This window comes from Perca flavescens, chromosome 3 (genome assembly GCF_004354835.1).
Source record: "Perca flavescens isolate YP-PL-M2 chromosome 3, PFLA_1.0, whole genome shotgun sequence".
Taxonomy (NCBI): Eukaryota; Metazoa; Chordata; class Actinopteri; order Perciformes; family Percidae; genus Perca; species Perca flavescens.
The window spans coordinates 14,226,653-14,239,798 of NC_041333.1; the positions used below are offsets into that span (position 1 = coordinate 14,226,653).

General features: G+C 39.3%; 1 protein-coding gene across 5 annotated transcripts in view; it reads right to left on the reverse strand.

Moving 5' to 3' along the window:
- Window positions 1-3,653: 3,653 nt before the first annotated feature.
- aadac (arylacetamide deacetylase) overlaps window positions 3,654-13,146 on the reverse strand; it is a 33,233-nt gene continuing 23,740 nt past the window's right edge. For all 5 annotated transcript variants that reach the window (XM_028572046.1, XM_028572037.1, XM_028572055.1 and 2 more), the window contains 4 exons: window positions 10,240-10,468; window positions 9,630-9,699; window positions 7,849-8,020; window positions 3,654-4,895 (listed from right to left, as the gene is read on the reverse strand). In XM_028572046.1, the coding sequence (XP_028427847.1) occupies window positions 4,269-4,895; window positions 7,849-8,020; window positions 9,630-9,699; window positions 10,240-10,468 (1,098 nt within the window). In that variant the 3' untranslated portion in view covers window positions 3,654-4,268. The remainder of the gene's footprint in view (window positions 4,896-7,848; window positions 8,021-9,629; window positions 9,700-10,239; window positions 10,469-13,146) is intronic.

Sequence of the window (13,146 nt, forward strand, 5' to 3'; positions counted from 1 at the left end):
AGGGTAATAAGTCGGTGTGTTCTGATTGGTGGAAAATGGGCTGACAAAAATATCACTGTCAAAGAGCCTGAAGGAAAAGCTGACGTGGAAAAGCCCAGCTTTAATGATGAATGGACTGGTAAGCAGGTCCTATATGCCTCATTTTCAATGAAACGATGCTGTGGCAAAATAATAACACAACCAGCATCATTATCAAGAAGGAAGAACACAAACATAATGATTGCGTCATTCACGTGCATATTAAGTAGCCACATGTATTTGTTTTGGTCTTATAATGCGTTCATATTTACCGCTCCAGCGGAGAGGATGGTTTCTTCAGCCAGCTTAAGTTTATAAGAATTTGTCCAAATTTCAAGATTCCCTGCAAACTAAGATAAACAGACTACAAACCAACAGCTTTCGTTTTAGCTTGTTTTGTAAAAATGTGCTATTTGCAGAGTAGAGCTGTGTTTGCGTAAAACAGTGCAGTGGACAAGAGTGGACTGACCAGACAGAGCAGATTGAAATATCGCCTCCTACATGTTTATGTCGGTCTACACAGGTGAGTGCACTGATAAGTAAAGACGTTTATTGTTTTCCTCCGTGGGTGCTCACAAGTGCAAACCCTTTAAAAAAAAAAAATTTGCATTTCAGAACCTTAGGAAATGGACAGCGGCCGACACGAACAAACACACCATACTAAAGCCGTAAAGTAGGCTATCTTTCAACTCAGGACAGCGCCACTTCTCACAGATACAGATAGGATTGGGGATGAGAAGTTTAATCAGCTTCGTGGGAAATTATAAATCAATGCCACCGTCATGACCAATCACACTATGACAGACGCTCCACTAAGCACCGCTGCAATGTTTAATATTAAATGAATGTAAAAATGAACTGGCAGTCTGGCATACGTGGGTTCTCATTAGATTTCAACACATCAATAACTCTCTTGCACACATATTGCCAGCGTGCCATTGGTTAAGGTCCCGCGTGCCCATGGTGGCACGCGTGCCTAAGGTTGCCGACCCCTGATTTAAAATGTTCAATTCAATCAATTTCAATCAACGCAAAAGGAATCTATACAAAAACAACTGAAGTCTACATGTTTGAACCATGTTTTTTAAAGGAATATAAATGAATTGCGTAGCATATTCTAAATTCATTTTTGTAAATTCAAAGACCTGCTATTTCCCATTTTTTCAGTGTACTTTGATATGCTAATAAAAGTACACTTATATTTAGTGCACTTTGTTTACAGTGTAATAAGATTACACTACTGATGAAGTGAAATTAGTGTAAAAATTATACTAACTCTGTATTAAAAATAAGTGTACTTACTATAAGTACACTAAGTTACCACTATACATTTTTGTATTTTAACATATTTTATGAAAGTACTCTGATATGCCACTAAAAATACATTTATTTTAGAGTGTACTGTATAAAGTGTACAGAAGTCACACTTCTAATGAAGTGAGATCATAGTACACTTATGTACACTTACGAACAATTTCCAAAAAAAGTATGTCAAATTTAATACACAAAAAAAAAGAAAACTTCTATAAAATTTAAAATGCATTAACAACAAAGTACACTTTCAAAAAGTACATTTAAAAAATAATTTGATTACTGGTAAATTAGTATACTTACTTTTTGGACTCTGAAGTTGAACTTAATTACATCTATTTTGAAGTATACTTTTAAAAAGTACATATTAAATACTCTTTAAATAAAGCACAACAAGTAGAACCATACTTGTTTCATACTGCATTCATATTTCTAATACACTAAAGTATACTACTTTTTTACCTGGGATCCAAAAAAAAAAAAAAAAAAAAAAATGTTGAATAGAACAGATTAGTGGACATATTCTGCAGTATGTTAGCAGATCAACTGTACTGTCTCTTTCAGATATTAAGCCTCAATAGATCCAATCTGAAATGCTTCTTGGCTCCAATTGGATTGGTTTGTGGCTGGGTCAGTCTATACAGAATATCCTTACAGCATATCATCCTGTTCACTTTAACTATGTGTAATGTATTTGTCAACATCTTGTTACATGACAAGACACTTCTGTTCCTCATTTGCCTCTATTCTAGTACAGTATGTCTTTCTCTCATACTGTGTAGAGACACAGTATGACACACACACACACACACACCAGTTAGAGGTCCAGTCAATTTATTGACAGATAACATTGAAATTAAAAATGATGCAACTCATAGGTTCTCCAAGAGGGAATCAAAACCGAAAATAGTCATATTTACAATTGAGAATGTAGCAGGGCTAATGCAAATGAACTGGGTTTCTCTGACAAACACTTGATTAAAAAGATACATACTTTATGAGATACTGTATTTTCTTTTGTGAAAATACTGGAAGAAAAGAAAAAAACGAAATAGGCATACAGTCATAGCGCCAGCCATATAATCTTGTCTACACATGGTTAAATGTTACAAATGACATCATGAAACTGGCACTTGGTCTTGCACTGGCAACTTCCTCCAACAAAGCCTTTAATGTATCATTACACAAAGGCAAGTCTATAATTGGAAGCTACAGTACCTTATTTGTTGTTACCATGTAGAATATCAAAATCACCACATGCAAAGCGGTTTACTCAAACTACAATCACACTCTCACTCACTCACACACACACACACACACACACACACACACACACACACACACACACACACACACACACACACACACACACACACACACACACACACACACACACACACACACACACACACACACACACACACACACACACACACACACACACACACACACACACACACACACACACACACACACACACACACACACACACTTTTAAAATGGTTCCAGTGCCTAAACCGATACTTTTAAAAAAATAATAAAAATAAAGAGCACAAAACAACAGTCGGCGACAATAAATGCACCATTAAATCCCGTTGGTGTCGACATCTCCGAATGCGGAAGTGGACATGGTGTCTCAAAGTGCAGCTGGAATACACTGTTTTTAGCTGCAGACAGTTGAACATCCGTGTGTTGGAATCCTTTCGAGTGAAATACGGCCCCATTTTAGACAGTTTAGCTTTAAGCATTTTAACCAAGGTTTAAGCCAGGTACTAACGGTACACACATGCACCTTTATACATTTTATTATAGAGAAATCACTTAAGACTTGTGATGCGTTGTAAATATTAAGGTTCCAAATACAACTTTGACCAAATTCCCTCTTGGACATTATCCCTCTTTTTGCCGTATTGCTACAACACACCCTGCTCAGCTCAATCACAATCATGTGTGTACGCAAGGTGTGAAGAATGTTTGGAGGTACAGTATCTCAAAAAAGTGAGTACACCCCTCACATTTTAGTAAATATTGCATTTTAAAAGATATAATGAAATATTTACTAAAATGTGAGGGGTGTACTCACTTTTGTGAGATCCTTTATGTACATTGTTACAGCATGAACTTTACTGATAAATACCAATATTCTGTGTGGAATGTGACTCATCAAATTCCATTGTCTGTAGCCTTTATAACACAAATAAGACTCCAGATAATATTTTTGTTATACTCCGTAAAGTATGTGGAAATTGAACTTAGATGTTGTGCTGATGAAGATACCATTCACTCTGCAATTTAAATAATTTACCATACCAAGAAGCCTCTGCCTGTGTACCACATTTTTAATGGATTACACAACTAAGGGCTAGTTCTCGGGAAAACAGCGTTACATCAACAAATCTTTAATGCAATGTCAGCAACCATTATGCAGCAGTTATAGTTTTGCAAACACATCTAAACAATCTTAGGTTTCAGTATTAGCTGCATTCTTGGAACTTTGGCCAAACTGAACATAAGTTTTGAAGTTCTTAAAGTTTTGCTGTTGTGAAAATCCTTTCCTCCTTTGCCAATACTTCTTAAAATCCCAGATGGGATAGCTCGGATTTCTTTGGTGGAATGCATTGCTAATTTAAAGTATTGATTCTCATGCAATGGATATAAGATCAGGTAGAAGGTCCTGTGATGGGATACAATGAACAGCACCACCAAAGGTCAGCTAGCCACCTACTTTTATTTAACTATTCTTTCAAAATCCTGTTTCTTATTGGTATCTAAAAAACAGAAGAAGTTGATATTACTCAATATATTTACAGAGAAATAGCATGATGAAAGAAAAAGAAATAAACAAAAACTTGAACACCAGATGGGAACAAGTTGCACCTAACCAAACACTGGTGCACTGTGTGGAAAAGCTGGAATGAATATTGATAGTCAAGAGGTTTTTACAAGTTTTCATCAAGCCATTTGATATAGTTGTCGGTCATGCGACGTGCAATCAGGAAGTCCGTTGGCCACACAGTGAACATCAGTCCTCCATGAAATCCTGTGTCATAGTGTTCATGTGTCACCTCAACACCAGCAGCACGGAGCCGTGTAACATACATGATCCCATCATCTCGGAGAACATCATACTCACATGTCAGAACGTAGGCCTTGGGCAGAGAGTGCAAGGCAGAGTCTGGAACCAGCAGTGGGGATGCCCTCGGGTCAGCAATAGATCGACATGGTACGTCCATCCCAATTGCCTCCCCTCCGACTCCCTGCACAACAGCAGGAGCACTATAGTTGTATTTTCTATGATAGGTTTCTGGCAGAAATGCGCTCCAGTTGACAAACTTCAGCAGGCGGGAAGACTCAGCGTTGTTGTGGGTGTTGGCCATCATGGCTTTGAAGAGGGCCTTGTCGCTGGTGAAGTACTCACTCCAGAAACGCACCATGAGGGTGCGGGGCAGAATGGGCATGTCCTGATTCTGCTGATAGGAAGGCGTGTTAAGATCCAAAGCCTGCAGTACAGGGTAGATGAGTGCTTGGGCCTTTAACTGAGCCTGCTGTCCAGGCTCTCTTTGCAACTGTGAAGAGAGACAGAAAAAGATTGGCATGTATTCAAAAACAATTCAATTCCAACTGAGTATTTCTCAATCCGATGAAATATGCGCTGAAAATATTGAGAAATAAAAACAACATTATCTAATCACATGTATTAGTCATGGTTAGTTACAGGAAGAATTGCATCACTCCCACTTCTGTGTTTATCTCTTCACTAAGCTGTTGAAAACATAACTCATGGATGTAGTAAGAGAACTAGATTGGTGCAACAGTACACCTGTCCTCTAAAACATAACTTGCTCAACCAAGCCAAAAAACATCTTTAATGGATACTTCCCCACATCTTACCCAGATCTCCCTACTCACTAGGGCTGTTGCTCGAACTACAGATTGTACTTTTGCATACGGACACAGAGTATAGAAGCCGATCAAGAGACAGCCACCAACGTTTCTTTCTCAATCTCAGAACAAACTCAGATTAACTAGACAGTACTGATCAAATATAACCCAAGACTGTTATTGTATTGCCTACTTCAAACTATAAAATGTTTTCAGAAATGTATTATAGTGCAGCGTTTGGCGGAAGAGGGCGCCATACTGTTTCCTTTATTGCGAAAACAGAGGATGAAAAAACTGATGAAATGTAAAACTAGGCAACACTGATCAAATATATTCCAAGATGATATTACTGTATTGCCTATTTCTAGCCTTTAACCGTTTAACTGTAAGACAATATTGTTTATTACTAGCCAGCTGCCATATTGATTCTGTGATCTGCTTGCAATAGGCTTGTTTGAGATGAGCCAGGCCTGCGCAGAATCCTGCCTCTCAGCCGATTGGTTCAGAATCGACTCAACATTAAGACTTTTTTTATAAACTTTATTAGGCTCGTTTGAGATGAACTGCGGACGAGAGCAGGTGGGAGCAGTCGTGGGCGGTGACAATAATCTGCTCTCAGGTCGGACAGTTTCCAGCCGAGTCCAACAGCCTTCAGGCTGAACAGGAAGTGACAAACACTGTGGTCCGATTCCGATTTAATAACATGTTATCAGACCCATATATCAGCTTGTACACAGTCTCCAGTTGTTTTTATTATGACACAGTAGCTGTCCAAATGCTCTAGATGCGATCGGTTACTGATTTTAATAAACACACTGTAGATGATCCATAATCTGAACGGATTCAAAATCAATACAAAATTTATATAAAACGTCATCATGTTCAGTCAATTCTGAGCCAATCAGCTGTTAGATCAGCTGAGAGGCCGGCGTTTCCCAGCATGACCTGGGTCCGCCTGGCTCTTGCAGTCAGTGGAGAGCAACTGCGGCGCCTGGCTCTAAAAACTGCGGCCGCCTTGCTCTGGTGAGATTATCGTTGCCCACGTGTGCATGACGTCAGAGAAAGTTGGGATCAAGTCAGACACAAATCTAACCGGCATGCATTGGGCGGCGATCGCCGGTGATCGATTCTGCGCAGATCTGGCTCATCTCGAATGAGCCTACTGTTTTTAAAGGCCGGTGTGGCGTAGTGCATTCGGGTAGTTGTAGGTTTTCTATCTTTTCAGCAAAAGGGAATACCACAGCCCATTTTCTGTGTTTTCTCTGGCCATGAAGCACCAATTCAAAAAAAATATTTACGCTATTCTACTGCATTGACAGACCAGCTTTTTATTTATTATTCCAGTGGTAAAATGCTTATATAAGCATTTTTCCTGATTGGTCAAAAATAAAACAAAATGTAAAAGGGAAGAACATGACCTGTGTTTAGGCAAGAAGGTACTGCCAAAAAAAAAAAAAAAAAAAAAAAAAAAAAAATCCCTTTTTGGGAAATATGACAAAGAGGAGGAAAGGCGTACACAAACTTTTCTGGGCGATAGCCATGTCCCATGAGAGTGGATCATGGGGTCACCCTAAAGGCAGTGTGAGCCAGTGAGTGCACTAGGTTTTTGCTTTGAAGCAAACAAATCCTATCTACCAGCCTGACATCTGACTCATGAGGTCAGTGTTGTCACCAAATGTCTACCAAGAGTGCCCAGAGACATCATGTCTGCTCCAGTATTGTGTACGCCTGGAAAGTGAAGCAAGTAATGTCAGCTACGCTCAATGGTGCAACACCAGATGTTCCCCATGGCCTAAAACAGTGATCTTTAGGGTCAAAGAGGTAGTGCATCTGGTTTCAACCCCCCTACAGTGTTACTGTGTAGTGTAGGTGCTGTGTCAACTGGACTGTGTGCGACAAGGCCCATGACCTTGAATGAGCCATCAGATTGAGGTAATCTAGGTAGAATATAGCTTGAATTATGCTTCTGCAAAGATACACGTAAACATCTTCAGTGTTTCAGCTAGCATAGGTTATACAACCATTCCTTCTGGCTTTAAACTTGACGAGCAGGTGAGTCCATTATCTAAACATATTCCACATAGTATGAAACTTAGAAGCAAAAATAACAAATTTGTGATATCAAGTAAACTCAGCCTTTGCTTTTTCTTGGCCAAAATTAGGTTAGGATAACAAAACCTTCACAAGACTAAACTGAAGCAACTTATTACGGTGGCGCCCCAGTTGGCTGCCAAGCACTGCTCTCCCAAAGAAGCAAGGTCACCCTGGTGATACAAATATTTATTGTTTTTAACTTGAAAACTCCCTCCTGTAAGACCCCCATCCTCATTGAGTTTCTTTATTTTTCTCCTTCTGTAATTTGAAATACCCAGCTCCCCATGTTCATTGATGTTATGAAGAGTGGCCTCAATGTTAAAACAAAGTCCTCCACGATAGGCTATGATATAGTTGGTCACTATTGGTCACCTCAGACCCAACACAGAGAACATGTTCTTTTGGTTCAGGGTAATACAATACTATTTATCATAAACTGGCTGATTAACCTTGCCTCATGTCAGCTCTTCATACTGTTCTTTTTCCACATGTAAACCAAAAATAATAAAGCCAACACTAGAAAGAAAAAAACAGATTCACTACCTGCTGGGAGACTGCAGCTGCCAGGTTGCCCCCAGCACTATCCCCAGACACAGCAATGCGTCCTGGGTCCACAGAGTACCGGGCCAGCACCCCCTTCTGGAGGAAGTGTTTGACCACATGGTATACATCCTCATATGGGACAGGGAAGTGGTGAGCCGGGGCAAGTCGGTACCTGAAGAAGCAGAAAGGTGCAGATTAAAGCTACATTTTGAGCCACGGTAAATACAAATTAAAACATTTTTAAGGGGATAACCAGATCATCAGATTAAGGGAAATTGCCCATGTTTTTTTTCTTAAATTAGTTTAATGCATTTGCATGTTTGGGAGAAGAAAATAGGTGTATAAAAGTTTAAGCAACAGAAAGATGCTCATCTAGGCTGTAAATTATAAAATTAATGGTCAGTGTTATCACACTACATTTGCAATTTACTTATTTAGCAACCTCTGCACAGGGTAAATTACTAAATTTATTAGAGAAAATGTACAAATTGACAATTTATCATAATACAGATTCATTGATATAAATCTGTTATTTGTGTAAATCTACCAGATCTAGCCAAATGACTAATTATGTATTTGCAGTTGTATTAAAAATAATCTTTTGATACAAATGTATGTATGTATGTATGTATGTATGTATGTATGTATGTATGTATGTATGTATCTTCTATAGGATATAAAAGATACTATATTTAAAATCAAAAAGGTGGTAAAAAAAAAAAAAAAAAAAAAGACAACTTTCTCTAAAAAATATTCTCTGAAAATGTAAACTTGTAATCAAACTACACTGATAAATGGCTAACAAAATAAGTTTCAGTTTCATGTAAGCAATGTTTTGTAATATTCAATCAACAAAACAATTGATGATGAAATTGCAAAACCTTTTTAATGTATGGACTGTCTTGAGCCACTACTAATGTTTACACTAACATTACAACCAGGTATGCATTACTGTACCTAATTGTGTTTTAAGAAGTAATTTTCACCGCACCACAATGGGCTATAGTAAACCACAGGCATCTTAACGGTTATAAATGTCAAATAAATGCCTCAAAACAACTGCAAACTGCACCTATAGGTGAATAATATAATATAGATATTATTGAAATAAATTGCATGGTCTAAACTGTTTTTGTTTTAATCTATGAACCAAATGTTGCACATGACTGACTTTGAGAATGTGGAATTGGAATTACTCATTGAACCCTTAAAAATTGTACACAGGAATTCAGATGAGGCAGATAAGGTAGTACCCCCACACACCAGCCTCCATTACATAGATCCACTCTACCTCCCACTGTCAAATCATGCACAGTATGTCATCAAGCACAACCTCATAATACACACTAAAATGAAAGTATGACTTGGTGATGGAGTACTGGTATTTCACATAACTATTGATTGACAAAGCTGAAAAACTGAGTATTGTGAATTTGATGATAGCGAGAGGGTATTGGCAAAAGAAAGGTACAGTACTGAGAGACAGAGTTAGGGCCGGAAGTGGCAAAGAACAACAGTGAGTGTAGCTGTGACAGGGAAAAGCCTGGTGAGACCCAAATGAAAACCTGTTAGCTTCACTCTACTGCATCCTCACTTCCATCTAGCCTGTGACTAATGGAGGGAGGACAGGCACGTATGACAACAGAAAATTGTGTGAGTGGCTGAGAGAAAGAGTTGGGGGAATAGAAGGACTTAACTATGAATAATACAAATGAAACCGCAGTTTGTGCAGTATATTACAATAGCTGCATATAACTGGCAATGGAATATGAAATACTTACTCTACAGAAAGAACAACTGCATCTAGCTTAGTGACAATTGTTCTGGCCAGTAGATCATATGGACTCATCCCTGCATAGACGGAGAAGACAGACAGATCAGAACAGAGATTCTAAAGCAACACAAACCACCATAAGTATTGACATCCAAGGTAACACTGCAGTAACAGATGAACCTGCCGTCTAATATAGCGGTACTTCCTGATCTGGGTTACTGTAATTGTTATAGCCGTTCAACAGATTGCAACAACAGCATGAGATGTGTCAAACAGCATGTTGTGTGTAAATTTACATTTTGGATTAGCAAGTGTAACCACCCTCTGAGGTTCCCCCCACTCCAGCAGACGGTGTGATCCTTACTCAGGAAACTGTGAAAGCTTTGTGGCTTGTATTTGGTAGTTTAATTATATATAATAATTTATGATCCTGTCATAACTGACACAGGGAGTCTATACAAAGCTGTAATTTGTCACATCCATTTCAGAGTACTTTTCTCAATAAAAATAGAATTACTGTGTGAAGAACACCCATACATCCATCCATCTTTCTATCCATTCTTAAAAGTCATAATTCTGTGCGGTAAAGAAGAACACAGGCCAGCCTATCAACTTACGGGAACTACCCAGACACCACCCTCCACCGTGCAGGTATATGACAGCTCTCCTGAGCTCAGTTTCACCGCCCCTCTGCTTAGGCTGGTACAGCACCACCTCCACGCCATCAAATTTCTCTTCGGTCACCTTGACATGCTCGTCAGAAACAGGCACTACCTTTTCAGCCAGAGTGATGAAGTACATCACCCCCATGTAGTCCTTCAGCCCCAGTAATTCACTGAGGTCTGCCTGGAAAGGGAAGCAAAGCGACAGAATGAGCGAGAGAGAGACACACACTAGAGAATTGAGCCATGAGTATTACGTCTCATACTGTACATACTGTTCAGTTAAGCTATTGCAGGCTGCTTATCCTATGTAAACAAACACCTTGACCAAAGCTTATAATATTCTAAACAGAAAGGGTTAAGATGCTAAACTATGTGGCTATGCAGTATTACAGAGGGAGAGAGGGACACTGAATGTTGCCTGGTAATGTCAACAGCCCCCTAGTTATTTATTTTAGGAAGTCATAATTAAATGATAAGTTATAAAAGCATGACTCGCACTCTATTATGTTTGATGATGAGGCAGGCAGTCAGTGGCTGGCATGAGGCTAATCAGCTGATGCTCTTCTGTCGCCACAACAAAATCAGAGTCATCCACTCAAAGCTCTACATGCATACAAATCAACAATACAGAATTTAAATATCTTACTTAATACAATACTTTGTTTCATGCTGAAATGATATTGAATCCATCAGAAATAATGAGTCCGAACACTATTCTTCCTATCACAAATATGTCCTGTCGTGTTAAAGGCAGTAGCCTGCACTTGCATTTCGTGACAAATACGTTATACTCATACTACTGCAACACCTTTCTAGGTGTTGAATTGACTAAGTATATTGATCTTGTAATAGTGCCCAAGGTGTAGTGGCAAAACAAAGCCACTAATGTTTATACTAATGTTACAGCCATGTATACATTACCTGGGGTCTCATTTATAAACGTGGCGTACGCACAAAACGGGGCTGAAAACGTACGTACGCCACATCCCACGCAAAGGTTGTGATTTATAAAAAAACAAACTTGACGGGAGAATGTGCGGTCCTCCACGCAAACTCTGACCCATGCGTACGCACATTATGGAGACAAAATAGGAATTGGCGACGCAGATGGTGAGGTGGTGAACTGAAGTCAGACAGCAAAAAGTAAATGGGAATAACTATAAGAGTAGAAAAAATAAAAATATTGATGCCTCGCACATTTTTTCACTCCATATCATCCACGTTACCATGAAGATGCAATCCAGCAGTGTTATTTGCGCTTGTACTCAGTGAGACTGTACTCAGGCGAGTACTCATCGCCGCTGTCTTGCTGTCACATTGTCCGCTACGGAGCGCAGGAGTAGGAGATGGCCCGACTACATGGAATACAGGATATCATCAAATACCCTACCATTAGATAACTGCAGAACACAGTGTAAATGACTAAATATCTATCTTTGATACTGTGCATATATCCTCAAATGTCAAAGTCTGGAAATACAGCCATTAAGCTCTCGCGCAATCGTTACGCTCTGTCCTTGTTATCGGTCTAAAATCTAATACGGTTTATAACAAACCCTGCATGAAGAAAAGTGTGTTTGCCTATTACATTTCGATTTCAAATTGTATCTCGGGGTGGGGGATACCACTAGTTGTTGCTGCGATTTTAGCAAGGTGTTAATCACAAATTGTTGTAGACTAAACATATAAATACTGCGGTGAACCCGTGCGTAATGCTGCATGATGGCACTGCTGGCCCTGCAGGAGGACCGGAATGGAAGAATCAGGAGAGAAAGAGACTTCAGGGACCATGACGATGACTGGCTCATATGCCGATTTAAATTCCCTCATGTAGCTGTAATAGTAATATAGCTGCGCTCTTGGATCTATGTACTGAATTGGGTCCAGTAGAGAGGGCAACGTGCCGGAACCGTGCCATCCCGGTCCAAATACAGGTCCTCGCCACTCTGGGTGAAACCGGCTGTTTTCAGAGGGAAATGGCTGACAGCTAAGTGTTTTTTTAAATAAATATTATATATAAATCTTCAACTTCATCACTAAGGCTTGTTTGGATATAATATATAGTTCTGTTAAATCTTATTATATACGTCTGGTATATCAAAGCTGTCCCCGAGTGCCGTAATGCCTGCTGATTTGGAAGATTTTATTAATAAAAGGTTGTCTATAGATCCGGTTTCCATAAACTGTGCGACAACAGGCCAAAATTATAATTCAATTGGAAGCAATTCCCGAGCGTCTGAGAGGATTTTTAGAGGTTCGTTTGTTTTCTCCGCCAGTCGTCATAATTCGGCATGTTTCGGTGTAACGAAGAACAACTGCCAGGGTCATTGACATACTGATCAGCTTCCACGAGGTGCTTTACATTGACTATTTATGGTTAAAAATGGGCGTGTACAGGGCGGGATAAGAGGCTGATCCACGTACGCACACTTGTAGTCAATCTGTGATTTATAAAGGGAACATTGCTTACAGGTGTGCGTACGCACGGTTTTATAAATCTGACTTTTTTTCGCCGTACGCCAATTTGGGTTTTTGGGCGTACGTACACTTATAGTAAGGATCCTACGCGCAGTTTTATAAATGAGACCCCTGGTGTTCAAACCAATTAAGGGTCATATTAGTCACACCACAATGGGCTAGCAGATGCCTGATGGTCATAAATAGATTGGAGTTTCCTTAATAGGATCTAATATTAGAACAGGTGAGCAGGACTATACAACAGTGGATTAGCATCTGACATAATCTGATATAACAAGCATGTATATCCACATCAGCAAAATATAATACACGTTTAACCTGCCTCTTTCCCTAAAACAACTTAGCATGTTTTGTTATTTGATATATGGCTACATTAATTAA